Raw genomic sequence first — 16623 nt, forward strand, 5'->3', positions numbered from 1 at the left:
ACAGCTCCCGAATCCCGAGGGCCATTCCCGACTTCAGCATTGCTTGTCCTGACTGCTCCAAGCGATTCCCTAGGCCCTAGGCCTAACCACTGCTCGAGTGGCATCTCTTATACCACTTGTTTAGTATATGGTTTGAGTGGCCCCCTGCCCTCATCCATAATTGTGCAACTTGTATGTTTAAACAGTGCTTTTGATTTAACGCTTGTGCCCCTTTATTCATAAAGAATACTGGGGATTGTTTTTAGTAATAAATACATATATTTTTATAATATATACTTGTGTGGTGTCCTTTCATTTGATATTACAGGATTGTATGTGGTAAAACAGCTCGCTTAACACGCCCTCTTAAGTTAAGCCTTTAGGCTGCTTAGTCCATGCTACCCCTAGGATAGCTTGTCTAATAAGGTTGACTTACAACCAGACACCATAAGGGATTGTTTGGTCTGATAATAGGTGGTTCCAGAATTGGAAACATCACCTATCAGGCCAACTTCTCACAACACAGTACCATGTACCCTCTCTCAGGGCACTGCTATCACAACACAGGACACAGTACCTTGTACCCTCTCTCAGGGCACTGCTTTCAAAACACAGGACACAGTACCTCTTACTCTCTCTCAGGGTACTGCTAACACACCACAGCACACAGTACCCTGTACACTCTCTTAGGGCACTGCTATCAGCACAGCACACAGTACCTTGTACCCTCTCAGGGCGCTGCTATCACCACAGCACACAGTACCTTGTACCCTCTCTCAGGGCACTGCTATCACACCACAGGGCACAGTACCTTCTACCCTCTCTCAGGGCACTGCTATCACAACACAGGACACAGTACCTTCTACTCTCTCTCAGGGCACTGCTATCACACCACAGGACACAGTACCTTCTACCCTCTCTCTGGGCACGGCTATCACACCACAGAACACAGTACCATGTACCCTCTCTCAGGGCACTGCTATCACAACACAGCACATAGTACCATGTACCCTCTCTCAGGGCACTGCTATCACACCACAGAACACAGTACCTTCTACCCTCTCTCAGGGCACTGCTATCACATCACAGCACACAGTACCGTGTACCCTCTCTCAGGGCACTGCTATCACACCACAGTACACAGTACCTTGTACCCTCTCTCAGGGCACTGCTATCACACCACAGTACACAGTACCTTGTACCCTCTCTCAGGGCACTGCTATCACACCACAGGACACAGTACCTTCTACCCTCTCTCAGGGCACCGCTATCACACCACAGGACACTGTTAGAAAGGCGAACCCTGGGGAGGCAGAAGGTGTCTGACTGACCACCCCTAGGTCTACCCCTCCTTCAGAGAAGGGACCGAGCGATATCGAGAGGCCTCCGATGGGAGGGCCCTCTCCTAGAATCGTACAGCAGAGTAACCACACCACTACAAATATACACCACACGTAGATAGAGTGTTCAATCTTTATCGGGCAATTAGTATCGTTTCAATATATACAGCAGATCCCGAGATCTGGAAAGTCTCGTGGCAAGGGGCAAGGTAGCGGGACAGTCTTATAGATGGTCGGTTGCAAGGAGACCCTACACACAGCTCTCAATCCTCGAGCTGGGGGGTTCCGGAAGGTTGGGCCGCGGCAGCGCCAGCAGGTTCCAAGATGGTTCAGCGAGTGTGGACCACGGCAACGCCAGCAGGTTCCAAGATGGTTCAGCGAGTGTGGACCGCGGCAGCGCCAGCAGGCTCCAAGATGGCTCAGCGAGTGTGGACCGCGGCAGCGCCAGCAGGTTCCGAGATGGTTCAGCGAGTGTGGACCGCGGCAGCGCCAGCAGGCTCCAAGATGGTTACTGCGAAGATGGACCGCGGCAGCGCCAGCAGGCTCCAAGGTGGTTACAGCGAAGATGGACCGCGGCAGCGCCAGCAGGCTCCAAGGTGGTTACAGCGAAGATGGACCGCGGCAGCGCCAGCAGGTTCCAAGTAGAGCAGCAAGGGGAGTTCGTCTCAGGGTCAGCCGCGACAGCGTCAGCAGGGCTTCTCGACTCCGGGATACAACTGCCGTCCTACTCCGGGGCTGGCCCAGATATAGGTCTGGAGTCCTTTGATGTCCGGACCCTCTCGCCTGGGGGTCAGAGGGGCTGGGATGATGGTGTCCAGACACCCAGCAGGGGTTGGGGCCAGCGCTCAGGGAGGCCGGAGGTCGATCGAAACCAGGCATCCGGGGATGGTTGGAGAGCCATCGAAACTCCCCTCTCCTTGTCTCTGGTTGAGTGGCCACTCTACCACCCGGAGGGCTCTTGGTGCCTCGATGGTGGGCTCGCTGGGGCCGTGGCCGCGGCTGGTCCGGGACCACGTGTCTGTGACGTGATGGGCCCAAGATGGCGTCGGGCCTGGAATGTGGGTCCGGGGTGGGCACCGGACCGGTAATGCTGCGGCGGCCCGAGTGTGCCGTGTCAGTGGTTGTGGGCCGCCGGGTGGCGGATCTGGTGGTTCGGAGGGCGTGCAGAGGTGTGCCCGAGGCCGACCCGGGCTGGATGGAGGGCCGATGTCGTCCGGGGCCCGCCATGCGGGAGGGGTAGGACCACGCCACGAGGCCGGGTCCAACAGACACAGTACCTTGTACCCTCTCTCAGGGCACTGCTATCACACCACAGGACACAGTACCTTGTACCCTCTCTGGGCACTGCTATCACATCACAGCACACAGTACCATGTACCCTCTCTCAGGGCACTGCTATCACATCACAGCACACAGTACCATGTACCCTCTCTCAGGGCACGGCTATCACAACACAGCACACAGTACCATGTACCTCTCTCAGGACACGGCTATCACAACACAGCACACAGTACCATGTACCCTCTCTCAGGGCATGGCTATCACAACACAGCACACAGTACCATGTACCCTCTCTCAGGGCACTGCTATCACATCACAGCACACAGTACCATGTACCCTCTCTCAGGGCACTGCTATCACATCACAGCACACAGTACCATGTACCCTCTCTCAGGGCACGGCTATCACAACACAGCACACAGTACCATGTACCCTCTCTCAGGGCACGGCTATCACAACACAGGACACAGTACCATGTACCCTCTCTCAGGGCACGGCTATCACAACACAGCACACAGTACCATGTACCCTCTCTCAGGGCACGGCTATCACAACACAGCACACAGTACCATGTACCCTCTCTCAGGGCACTGCTATCACATCACAGCACACAGTACCATGTACCCTCTCTCAGGGCACTGCTATCACATCACAGCACACAGTACCATGTACCCTCTCTCAGGGCACGGCTATCACAACACAGCACACAGTACCATGTACCCTCTCTCAGGGCACTGCTATCACAACACAGGACACAGTAACTTGTACCCTCTCTCAGGGCACTGCTATCACAACACATGACACAGTACCTTGTACTCTCTCTCAGGGTACTGCTAACACACCACAGCACACAGTACCCTGTACACTCTCTTAGGGCACTGCTATCAGCACAGCACACAGTACCTTGTACCCTCTCAGGGCGCTGCTATCAACACAGCACACAGTACCTTCTACCCTCTCTCAGGGCACTGCTATCACAACACAGCACACAGTACCATGTACCCCCTCTCAGGGCACTGCTATCACACCACAGGACACAGTACCTTCTACCCTCTCTCAGGGCACTGCTATCACATCACAGCACACAGTACCATGTACCCTCTCTCAGGGCACGGCTATCACAACACAGCACACAGTACCATGTACCCTCTCTCAGGGCACTGCTATCACAACACAGGACACAGTACCATGTACCCTCTCTCAGGGCACTGCTATCACAACACAGGACACAGTACCTTGTACCCTCTCTCAGGGCACTGCTATCACACCACAGGACACAGTACCTTCTACCCTCTCTCAGGGCACTGCTATCACATCACAGCACAAAGTACCTTGTACCCTCTCTCAGGGCACTGCTATCACACCACAGGACACAGTACCTTGTACCCTCTCTCAGGACATTGCTATCACACCACAGCACACAGTACCTTGTACCCTCTCTCAGGGCACTGCTATCACACCACAGTACACAGTACACAGTACCCTCTCTCAGGGCACTGCTATCACACCACAGGACACAGTACCTTGTACCCTCTCTCAGGGCACTGCTATCACACTGCAGGACACAGTACCTTGTACAATCTCCCAGGGCACTGCTATCACACCACAGCACACAGTACCTTGTACCCTCTCTCAGGGCACAGCTATCACACCACAGTACACAGTACCTTGTACCCTCTCTCAGGGCACTGCTATCACACCACAGGACACAGTACATTGTACCCTCTTCAGGGCACTGCTATCACAACACAGGACACAGTACCTTGTACCCTCTCGCAGGGCACTGCTATCACAACACAGGACACATTACCTTGTACCCTCTCTCAGGGCACTGCTATCACATCACAACACACAGTACCTTGTACCCTCTCAGGCACTGCTATCACACCACAGTACACAGTTCCTTGCACCCTCTCAGGGCACTGCTATCACACCACAGCACACAGTACCTTGTACCCTCTCTCAGGCACTGCTATCACACCACAACACACAGTACCTTGCACCCTCTCAGGGCACTGATTTCACATCACAACACACAGTACCTTGTACCCTCTCAGGCAGTGCTATCACATCACAACACACAGTACCTTGCATCCTCTCAGGGCACTGCTATCACATCACAACACACAGTACCTTGTACCCTCTCTCATGGCACTGCTATCACACCACTGCACACAGTACCTTGCATCCTCTCAGGGCACTGCTATCACATCACAACACACAGTACCTTGTACCCTCTCTCATGGCACTGCTATCACACCACTGCACACAGTACCTTGTACCCTCTCAGGGCACTGCTATCACACCACAATACACGGTACCTTGTATCCTCTCTCAGGGCACTGCTATCACACCACAGCACACATTACTGTTAACCCTCTCAGGCCACTGCTATCACATCACAATACACAGTACCGTGTACCCTTTCTCAAGGCACCGCTATCACACCACAGCACACAGGACCTTGTACCCTCTCAGGGCACTGCTATCACACAACAGCACATAGTCCCTTGTACCCTCTCAGGGCACTGCTATCACACAACAGCACATAGTACCGTGTACCGTCTCAGGGCACTGCTATAACACCACAGCACATAGTACCATGTAGCCTCTCAGGGCACTGCTATCACACCACAATACACAGTACCTTGTACCCTCTCAGGGCACTGCTATCACACCACAAGACACAGTACCTTGTACCCTCTCTCAGGGCACTGCTATCACACCACAGCACACATTACTGTTAACCCTCTCAGGGCACTGCTATCACATCACAATACACAGTACCGTGTACCCTTTCTCAAGGCACCGCTATCACACCACAGCACACAGGACCTTGTACCCTCTCTCAGGGCACTGCTATCACACCACAATACACAGTACCTTGAACCCTCTCTCAGGGCACTGCAATCACACCACAGCATACAGTACCGTGTACCTTTTCAGGGAACTGCAATCACACCACAGCACACAGTACCTTGTATCCTCTCAGGGCACTGCTATCACACCACAGCACACAGTACCTTGTACTCTCCCAGGACACTGCTATCACACCACAGCACACAGTACTGTGTACCCTCACTCAGGACACTGCTATCAGCACAGCACACAGTACCTTGTACCCTCTTCAGGGCACTGCTATCACAGCACACAGTACCTTGAACCCTCTCTCAGGGCACTGCAATCACACCACAGCATACAGTACCGTGTACCTTTTCAGGGAACTGCAATCACACCACAGCACACAGTACCGTGTACCCTCTCAGTGCACTGCAATCACACCACAGCACACAGTACCTTGTACCCTCTCAGGGCCCTGCTATCACACCACAGCACACAGTACCTTGTACCCTTTCTCAAGTCACCGCTATCAGTCTACACCCCACAGTATACTCAATGCTTTCCACATTATCTTGAAGCTCCTCCCATTTTACTGGAATCTGGATCAGAAAGACACAGGGAGTTTCAACTAAGCAGTCTACCAGAATAGTTGAAACGAGTGGGCCGATTTTCATTGGCCAATGACTAGTCATTCACATTGAGACCAAGCCACGATATGGGATTACCCCTGGATGACCTGATGAAACACAAATAAACATTGGTGCAAGAAATGTCTTAAAGTGATAAGATACGCCTTGTTCGAGATTATTTATCTATCTATGTTATACAGCTACAAGATATTAGAAGCCTTGAAAAAGCCCTGGTCGCCTCGACCCAACGGGCGAAACACGTGTTGGCTGACATCCTTTGTTCAATACGATTCGGAATCATTTGAATTTTGTCAAGAAGTTCTATTGAAAATAAACACATAAAGCTGCTTTCAAAAAGAGGATTTCTGCTCATTTTTCTTAAACACAATGGAGGAGTACCATCTCACAAAACTGTCCTGCATGAATTCTTTTTGAGGCCTAAGAGGTCGAGTAACCCTCCTCCGCAACTAACTGACGTTTATAACTGGGCATTGCTAACCAGTACTGGGATCCTAGGATTTCCTCAATTCAGCATCTGTCACATTGGTAAAAGACTAGACTGTTACAATCGTGGGCAGGTTTAAGATTTGTTCATGCACTGGGGGTTGGAGACCGAGTATCAAATACTGCAGTCAAGGTTCCTGCATCAGCAGTGCATTGACAAGGAAATACCGGCTCCACCCACCTCAGAGTAAAGCAGGCCTCCAAGCATGGCTGTGTCCTCCCCACCCCTTACTCAGAGTGGCAGATGGTATTCAACTGCATCCCTGTGAATAAATCAGGAAGTGATGGTACCGCCCACTCACAGTATCAAACTGAATCCACTCACCTGATGTTTTCTTGTAGACAACCCAAGCGACAGCAGCGATGAGTCCAACACCCACCAGGGCTCCAATGACGCCTCCGATAATGACCCCCATTGGAGGAGATTTCTCTTCTGTGGGAGAGAGATGGACAGGAGCAGAGTTACAGGACAGAAATCACTTCAAAGATATGAAATATGATGCAGTAACACTAACACCTATCAGGTATAAAGATCTCTGTGAGTAAAGGGTCAGAGAGAGCTGTGCCCTAAGCTGGGAACAGAGGACTGATCCCACTACAGCCAAAGGTATACTCACTGCTCTGTAACCCTCCGCACTCACTCCTATCACACCACAGCACACAGTATACTCACTGCTCTGTGACCCTCCGCACTCACTCCTATCACACCACAGCCCATGGTATACTCACTGCTCTGTCACCCTCCGCACTCACTCCTATCACACCACAGCACATGGTATACTCACTGCTCTGTAACCCTCCGCACTCACTCCTATCACACCACAGCACATGGTATACTCACTGCTCTGTAACCCTCCGCACTCACTCCTATCACACCACAGCACATGGTATACTCACTGCTCTGTAACCCTCCGCACTCACTCCTATCACACCACAGCACATGGTATACTCACTGCTCTGTAACCCTCCGCACTCACTCCTATCACACCACAGCCCCAGGTATACTCACTGCTCTGTAACCCTCCGCACTCACTCCTATCACACCACAGCACATGGTATACTCGCTGCTCTGTAACCCTCCGCCCTCACTCCTATCACACCACAGCACATGGTATACTCACTGCTCTGTAACCCTCCGCACTCACTCCTATCACACCACAGCACATGGTATACTCACTGCTCTGTAACCCTCCGCACTCACTCCTATCACACCACAGCACATGGTATACTCACTGCTCTGTAACCCTCCGCACTCACTCCTATCACACCACAGCACATGGTATACTCACTGCTCTGAAACCCTCCGCACTCACTCCTATCACACCACAGCACATGGTATACTCACTGCTCTGTAACCCTCCGCACTCACTCCTATCACACCACAGCACATGGTATACTCACTGCTCTGTAACCCTCCGCACTCACTCCTATCACACCACAGCACATGGTATACTCACTGCTCTGTAACCCTCCGCACTCACTCCTATCACACCACAGCCCCAGGTATACTCACTGCTCTGTAACCCTCCGCACTCACTCCTATCACACCACAGCACATGGTATACTCGCTGCTCTGTAACCCTCCGCCCTCACTCCTATCACACCACAGCACATGGTATACTCACTGCTCTGTAACCCTCCGCACTCACTCCTATCACACCACAGCACACGGTATACTCACTGCTCTGTAACCCTCCGAACTCACTCCTATCACACCACAGAACGTGGTATACTCACTGCTCTGTAACCCTCCACACTCACTTCTATCACACCACAGCACACGGTGTACTCACTGCTCCGTCACCCTCCGCACTCACTCCTATCACACCACAGCACATGGTATACTCACTGCTCTGTAACCCTCCGCACTCACTCCTATCACACCACAGCACATGGTATACTCACTGCCCTGTAACCCTCCGAACTCACTCCTATCACACCACAGAACGTGGTATACTCACTGCTCTGTAACCCTCCACACTCACTTCTATCACACCACAGCAGACGGCGTACTCACTGCTCCGTCACCCTCCGCACTCACTCCTATCACACCACAGCACATGGTATACTCACTGCTCTGTAACCCTCCGCACTCACTCCTATCACACCGCAGCACCTGGTATACTCACTGCTCTGTAACCCTCCGCACTCACTCCTATCACACCACAGCACCTGGTATACTCACTGCTCTGTAACCCTCCGCACTCACTCCTATCACACCGCAGCACCTGGTATACTCACTGCTCTGTAACCCTCCGCACTCACTCCTATCACACCACAGCACATGGTATACTCACTGCTCCGTCACCCTCCGCACTCACTCCTATCACACCACAGCACATGGTATACTCACTGCTCTGTAACCCTCCGCACTCACTCCTATCACACCACAGCACACGGTATACTCACTGCTCAGTAACCCTCCGCACTCACTCCTATCACACCACAGCACATGGTATACTCACTGTTCTGTAACCCTCCGCACTCACTCCTATCACACCACAGCACATGGTATACTCACTGCTCTGTAACCCTCCGCACTCACTCCTATCACACCACAGTCCACGGTATACTCACTGCTCTGTAACCCTCCGCACCGAACACCTATCACACCACAGCCCATGGTATACTCACTGCTCTGTAACCCTCCGCACTCACTCCTATCACACCACAGCACATGGTATACTCACTGCTCTGTAACCCTCCGCACTCACTCCTATCACACCACAGCACATGGTATACTCACTGCTCTGTAACCCTCCGCACTCACTCCTATCACACCACAGCACATGGTATACTCACTGCTCTGTAACCCTCCGCACTCACTCCTATCACACCACAGCCCCAGGTATACTCACTGCTCTGTAACCCTCCGCACTCACTCCTATCACACCACAGCACATGGTATACTCGCTGCTCTGTAACCCTCCGCCCTCACTCCTATCACACCACAGCACATGGTATACTCACTGCTCTGTAACCCTCCGCACTCACTCCTATCACACCACAGCACACGGTATACTCACTGCTCTGTAACCCTCCGAACTCACTCCTATCACACCACAGAACGTGGTATACTCACTGCTCTGTAACCCTCCACACTCACTTCTATCACACCACAGCACACGGTGTACTCACTGCTCCGTCACCCTCCGCACTCACTCCTATCACACCACAGCACATGGTATACTCACTGCTCTGTAACCCTCCGCACTCACTCCTATCACACCACAGCACATGGTATACTCACTGCTCTGTAACCCTCCGCACTCACTCCTATCACACCACAGCACATGGTATACTCACTGCTCTGTAACCCTCCGCACTCACTCCTATCACACCACAGCACATGGTATACTCACTGCTCTGTAACCCTCCGCACTCACTCCTATCACACCACAGCACATGGTATACTCACTGCTCTGTAACCCTCCGCACTCACTCCTATCACACCACAGCACATGGTATACTCACTGCTCTGTAACCCTCCGCACTCACTCCTATCACACCACAGCCCCAGGTATACTCACTGCTCTGTAACCCTCCGCACTCACTCCTATCACACCACAGCACATGGTATACTCGCTGCTCTGTAACCCTCCGCCCTCACTCCTATCACACCACAGCACATGGTATACTCACTGCTCTGTAACCCTCCGCACTCACTCCTATCACACCACAGCCCCAGGTATACTCACTGCTCTGTAACCCTCCGCACTCACTCCTATCACACCACAGAACGTGGTATACTCACTGCTCTGTAACCCTCCACACTCACTTCTATCACACCACAGCACACGGTGTACTCACTGCTCCGTCACCCTCCGCACTCACTCCTATCACACCACAGCACATGGTATACTCACTGCTCTGTAACCCTCCGCACTCACTCCTATCACACCACAGCACATGGTATACTCACTGCCCTGTAACCCTCCGAACTCACTCCTATCACACCACAGAACGTGGTATACTCACTGCTCTGTAACCCTCCACACTCACTTCTATCACACCACAGCAGACGGTGTACTCACTGCTCCGTCACCCTCCGCACTCACTCCTATCACACCACAGCACATGGTATACTCACTGCTCTGTAACCCTCCGCACTCACTCCTATCACACCGCAGCACCTGGTATACTCACTGCTCTGTAACCCTCCGCACTCACTCCTATCACACCACAGCACCTGGTATACTCACTGCTCTGTAACCCTCCGCACTCACTCCTATCACACCGCAGCACCTGGTATACTCACTGCTCTGTAACCCTCCGCACTCACTCCTATCACACCACAGCACATGGTATACTCACTGCTCCGTCACCCTCCGCACTCACTCCTATCACACCACAGCACATGGTATACTCACTGCTCTGTAACCCTCCGCACTCACTCCTATCACACCACAGCACACGGTATACTCACTGCTCTGTAACCCTCCGCACTCACTCCTATCACACCACAGCACATGGTATACTCACTGTTCTGTAACCCTCCGCACTCACTCCTATCACACCACAGCACATGGTATACTCACTGCTCTGTAACCCTCCGCACTCACTCCTATCACACCACAGCCCATGGTATACTCACTGCTCTGTAACCCTCCGCACCGCACACCTATCACACCACAGCCCATGGTATACTCACTGCTCTGTAACCCTCCGCGCTCACTCCTATCACACCACAGCACATGGTATACTCACTGCTCTGTAACCCACCGCGCTCACTCCTATCACACCACAGCACATGGTATACTCACTGCTCTGTAACCCTCCGCGCTCACTTCTATCACACCACAGCACATGGTATACTCACTGCTCTGTAACCCTCCACACTCACTCCTATCACACCACAGCACAAGGTATACTCACTGATCTGTAACCCTCCGCGCTCACTCCTATCACACCACAGCACAAGGTATACTCACTGCTCTGTAACCCTCCACACTCACTCCTATCACACCACAGCACATGGTATACTCACTGCTCTGTAACCCTCCGCACTCACTCCCATCACACCACAGCACACGCTATACTAACTGCTCTGTAACCCTCCGCGCTCACTCCTATCACACCACAGTCCACGGTATACTCACTGCTCTGTAACCCTCCGCACTCACTCCTATCACACCACAGCACAAGGTATACTCACTGATCTGTAACCCTCCGCGCTCACTCCTATCACACCACAGCACATGGTATACTCACTGCTCTGTAACCCTCCACACTCACTCCTATCACACCACAGCACAAGGTATACTCACTGCTCTGTAACCCTCCACACTCACTACTATCCCACCACAGCACATGGTATACTCACTGCTCTGTAACCCTCCGCACTCACTCCTATCACACCACAGCACATGGTATACTCACTGCTCTGTAACCCTCCGCACTCACTCCTATCACACCACAATCCATGGTATACTCACTGCTGTGTAACCCTCCGCACTCACTCCTGTCACACCACTGTGCACGGTATACTACCTGCTCTGTAAACCCTCCGCACTCACTCCTATCACACCACAGCACATGGTATACTCACTGCTCTGTAACCCTCCGCACTCACTCCTGTCACACCACTGTGCACGGTATACTACCTGCTCTGTAAACCCTCCGCACTCACTCCTATCACACCACAGCACATGGTATACTCACTGCTCTGTAACCCTCCACACTCACTCCTATCACACCACAGCACAAGGTATACCCACTGCTCTGTAACCCTCCACACTCACTCCTATCACACCACAGCCCCAGGTATACTCACTGCTCTGTAACCCTCCGCACTCACTCCTATCACACCACAGCACATGGTATACTCGCTGCTCTGTAACCCTCCGCCCTCACTCCTATCACACCACAGCACATGGTATACTCACTGCTCTGTAACCCTCCGCACTCACTCCTATCACACCACAGCACAAGGTATACTCTTTGCTCTGTAACCCTCCGCACTCACTCCTATCACACCACAGCCCACGGTATACTCACTGCTCTGTAACCCTCCGCGCTCACTCCCATCACACCACAGCCCACGGTATACTCACTGCTCTGTAACCCTCCGCGCTCACTCCTATCACACCATAGCACATGGTATACTCACTGCTCTGTAACCCTCCGCGCTCACTCCTATCACACCACAGCCCATGGCATACTCACTGCTCTGTAACCCTCCGCACTCACTCCTATCACACCACAGCCCAAGGTATACTCACTGCTCTGTCACCCTCCGCACTCACTCCTATCACACCACAGCACATGGTATATTCACTGCTCTGTAACCCTCCGCGCTCACTCCTATCACACCACAGCACATGGTATACTCACTGCTCTGTAACCCTCCGCGCTCACTCCTATCACACCACAGCACATGGTATACTCACTGCACTGTAACCCTCCGCGCTCACTCCTATCACACCACAGCACATGGTATACTCACTGCTCTGTAACCCTCCACACTCACTCCTATCACACCACAGCACACGGTATACTCACTGCTCTGTAACCCTCCGCACTCACTCCTATCACACCACAGCACACGGTATACTCACTGCTCTGTAACCCTCCGCGCTCACTCCTATCACACCACAGCACATGGTATACTCACTGCTCTGTAACCCTCCACACTCACTCCTATCACACCACAGCACATGGTATACTCACTGCTCTGCAACCCTCCACACTCACTCCTATCACACCACAGCACATGGTATACTCACTGCTCTGTAACCCTCCACACTCACTCCTATCACACCACAGCACATGGTATACTCACTGCTCGGTAACCCACCGCGCTCACTCCTATCACACCGCAGCACATGGTATACTCACTGCTCTGTAACCCTCCACACTCATTCCTATCACACCACAGCACATGGTATACTCACTGCTCTGTAACCCTCTGCACTCACTCCTATCACACCACAGCACATGGTATACTCACTGCTCTGTAACCCTCCACACTCACTCCTATCACACCACAGCACATGGTATACTCACTGCTCTGTAACCCTCCGCACTCACTCCTATCACACCACAGCACATGGTATACTCACTGCTCTGTAACCCTCTGCACTCACTCCTATCACACCACAGCACATGGTATACTCACTGCTCTGTAACCCTCCGCGCTCACTCCTATCACACCACAGCACATGGTATACTCACTGCTCTGTAACCCTCTGCACTCACTCCTATCACACCACAGTCCATGGTATACTCACTGCTCTGTAACCCTCCGCGCTCACTCCTATCACACCACAGCACATGGTATACTCACTGCTCTGTAACCCACCGCGCTCACTCCTATCACACCACAGCACATGGTATACTCACTGCTCTGTAACCCTCTGCACTCACTCCTATCACACCACAGTCCATGGTATACTCACTGCTCTGTAACCCTCCGCGCTCACTCCTATCACACCACAGCACATGGTATACTCACTGCTCTGTAACCCTCTGCACTCACTCCTATCACACCACAGCACATGGTATACTCACTGCTCTGTAACCCTCCACACTCACTCCTATCACACCACAGCACATGGTATACTCACTGCTCTGTAACCCTCCACACTCACTCCTATCACACCACAGCACATGGTATACTCACTGCTCTGTAACCCTCTGCACTCACTCCTATCACACCACAGTCCATGGTATACTCACTGCTCTGTAACCCTCTGCACTCACTCCTATCACACCACAGCACATGGTATACTCACTGCTCTGTAACCCTCCACACTCACTCCTATCACACCACAGCCCCAGGTATACTCACTGCTCTGTCACCCTCCGCACTCACTCCTATCACACCACAGCACATGGTATACTCACTGCTCTGTAGCCCTCCGCACTCACTCCTATCACACCACAGCACATGGTATACTCACTGCTCTGTAGCCCTCCGCACTCACTCCTATCACACCACAGCACATGGTATACTCACTGCTCTGTAGCCCTCCGCACTCACTCCTATCACACCACAGCACAAGGTATACTCACTGCTCTGTAACCCTCCGCACTCACTCCCATCACACCACAGTCCACGGTACACTCACTGCTCTGTAACCCTCCACACTCACTCCTATCACACTACAGCACATGGTATACTCACTGCTCTGTAACCCTCCGCACTCACTCCTATCACACCACAGCCCATGGTATACTCACTGCTCTGTAACCCTCTGCACTCACTCCTATCACACCACAGCACACGGTATACTCACTGCTCTGTAACTCTCCGCACTCACTCCTATCACACCACAGCACAAGGTATACTCACTGCTCTGTAACCCTCCGCACTCACTCCCATCACACCACAGTCCACGGTACACTCACTGCTCTGTAACCCTCCACACTCACTCCTATCACACCATAGCACATGGTATACTCACTGCTCTGTAGCCCTCCGCACTCACTCCTATCACACCACAGCACATGGTATACTCACTGCTCTGTAGCCCTCCGCACTCACTCCTATCACACCACAGCACAAGGTATACTCACTGCTCTGTAACCCTCCGCACTCACTCCCATCACACCACAGTCCACGGTACACTCACTGCTCTGTAACCCTCCACACTCACTCCTATCACACCACAGCACATGGTATACTCACTGCTCTGTAACCCTCCGCACTCACATGTATCACACCACAGCACATGGTATACTCACTGCTCTGTAACCCTCCACACTCACTCCTATCACACCACAGCACATGGTATACTCACTGCTCTGTAACCCTCCGCACTCACATGTATCACACCACAGCACATGGTATACTCACTGCTCTGTAACCCTCCGCACTCACTCCTATCACACCACAGCCCATGGTATACTCACTGCTCTGTAACCCTCTGCACTCACTCCTATCACACCACAGCACACGGTATACTCACTGCTCTGTAACCCTCCGCACTCACTCCCATCACACCACAGCACATGGTATACTCACTGCTCTGTAACCCTCCGCACTCACATGTATCACACCACAGCACATGGTATACTCACTGCTCTGTAACCCTCCGCACTCACATGTATCACACCACAGCACATGGTATACTCACTGCTCTGTAACCCTCCACACTCACTCCTATCACACCACAGCACATGGTATACTTACTGCTCTGTAACCCTCCGCACTCACATGTATCACACCACAGCACATGGTATACTCACTGCTCTGTAACCCTCCGCACTCACTCCTATCACACCACAGCCCATGGTATACTCACTGCTCTGTAACCCTCTGCACTCACTCCTATCACACCACAGCACACGGTATACTCACTGTTCTGTAACCCTCCGCACTCACTCCTATCACACCACAGCACAAGGTATACTCACTGCTCTGTAACCCTCCGCACTCACTCCCATCACACCACAGTCCACGGTACACTCACTGCTCTGTAACCCTCCACACTCACTCCTATCACACCACAGCACATGGTATACTCACTGCTCTGTAGCCCTCTGCACTCACTCCTATCACACCACAGCACATGGTATACTCACTGCTCTGTAGCCCTCCGCACTCACTCCTATCACACCACAGCACAAGGTATACTCACTGCTCTGTAACCCTCCGCACTCACTCCTATCACACCACTGTCCACGGTATACTCACTCCTTTGTAGCCTTCGAGGCGGCACTAGTGTCTCACCACAGCCCATGGTTTACTCCACACTTTATCCTCGCAGGGCGCTGCTCTCACCAGAGCCCACATTATACCCAGCAGCGCCCTGAGAGAGTCCACACAGCACTATCATCCCACAGCCCATGGTACCCTCCGCGCTTTGTAGCTTTCCTCAGGACGCTGTTAAACCTCCACTGACCACACTTTACCCACTGCACTGAGCCCTTTCTACACTCTCACACCTGAGCCCCCATGCCCTCCTTCTGACTGGCTCCATCATTAATGGCTCTGCCCAGGGCAGCCAGGCAAAGAGCGGCTGGCATAAGGCTGGCTTCCTGTATCCTCTGCTGTCTTGGGTTGAGGGCCCCGGCAACACCTCTTACTTAGTGGAGTAGCACAGAGT

At 52.5% G+C, this 16623-nt stretch overlaps 2 protein-coding genes across 2 annotated transcripts in view; both read right to left on the reverse strand.

Moving 5' to 3' along the window:
• LOC144754057 (saoe class I histocompatibility antigen, A alpha chain-like) overlaps nucleotides 1–16623 on the reverse strand; it is a 1371606-nt gene that overhangs the window by 190772 nt on the left and 1164211 nt on the right. The window lies entirely within an intron of this gene.
• The window catches only part of LOC144754058 (class I histocompatibility antigen, Gogo-OKO alpha chain-like), a 538990-nt gene continuing 529177 nt past the window's right edge, over nucleotides 6811–16623 (reverse strand). Inside the window, exon 5 of the mRNA XM_078641576.1 lies at nucleotides 6811–7007. Within this exon, the coding sequence (XP_078497702.1) occupies nucleotides 6826–7007 (182 nt within the window). The 3' untranslated portion in view covers nucleotides 6811–6825. The remainder of the gene's footprint in view (nucleotides 7008–16623) is intronic.

The sequence above is a fragment of the Lissotriton helveticus genome, chromosome 5_1 (genome assembly GCF_964261635.1).
Source record: "Lissotriton helveticus chromosome 5_1, aLisHel1.1, whole genome shotgun sequence".
Classification (NCBI taxonomy): domain Eukaryota; kingdom Metazoa; phylum Chordata; class Amphibia; order Caudata; family Salamandridae; genus Lissotriton; species Lissotriton helveticus.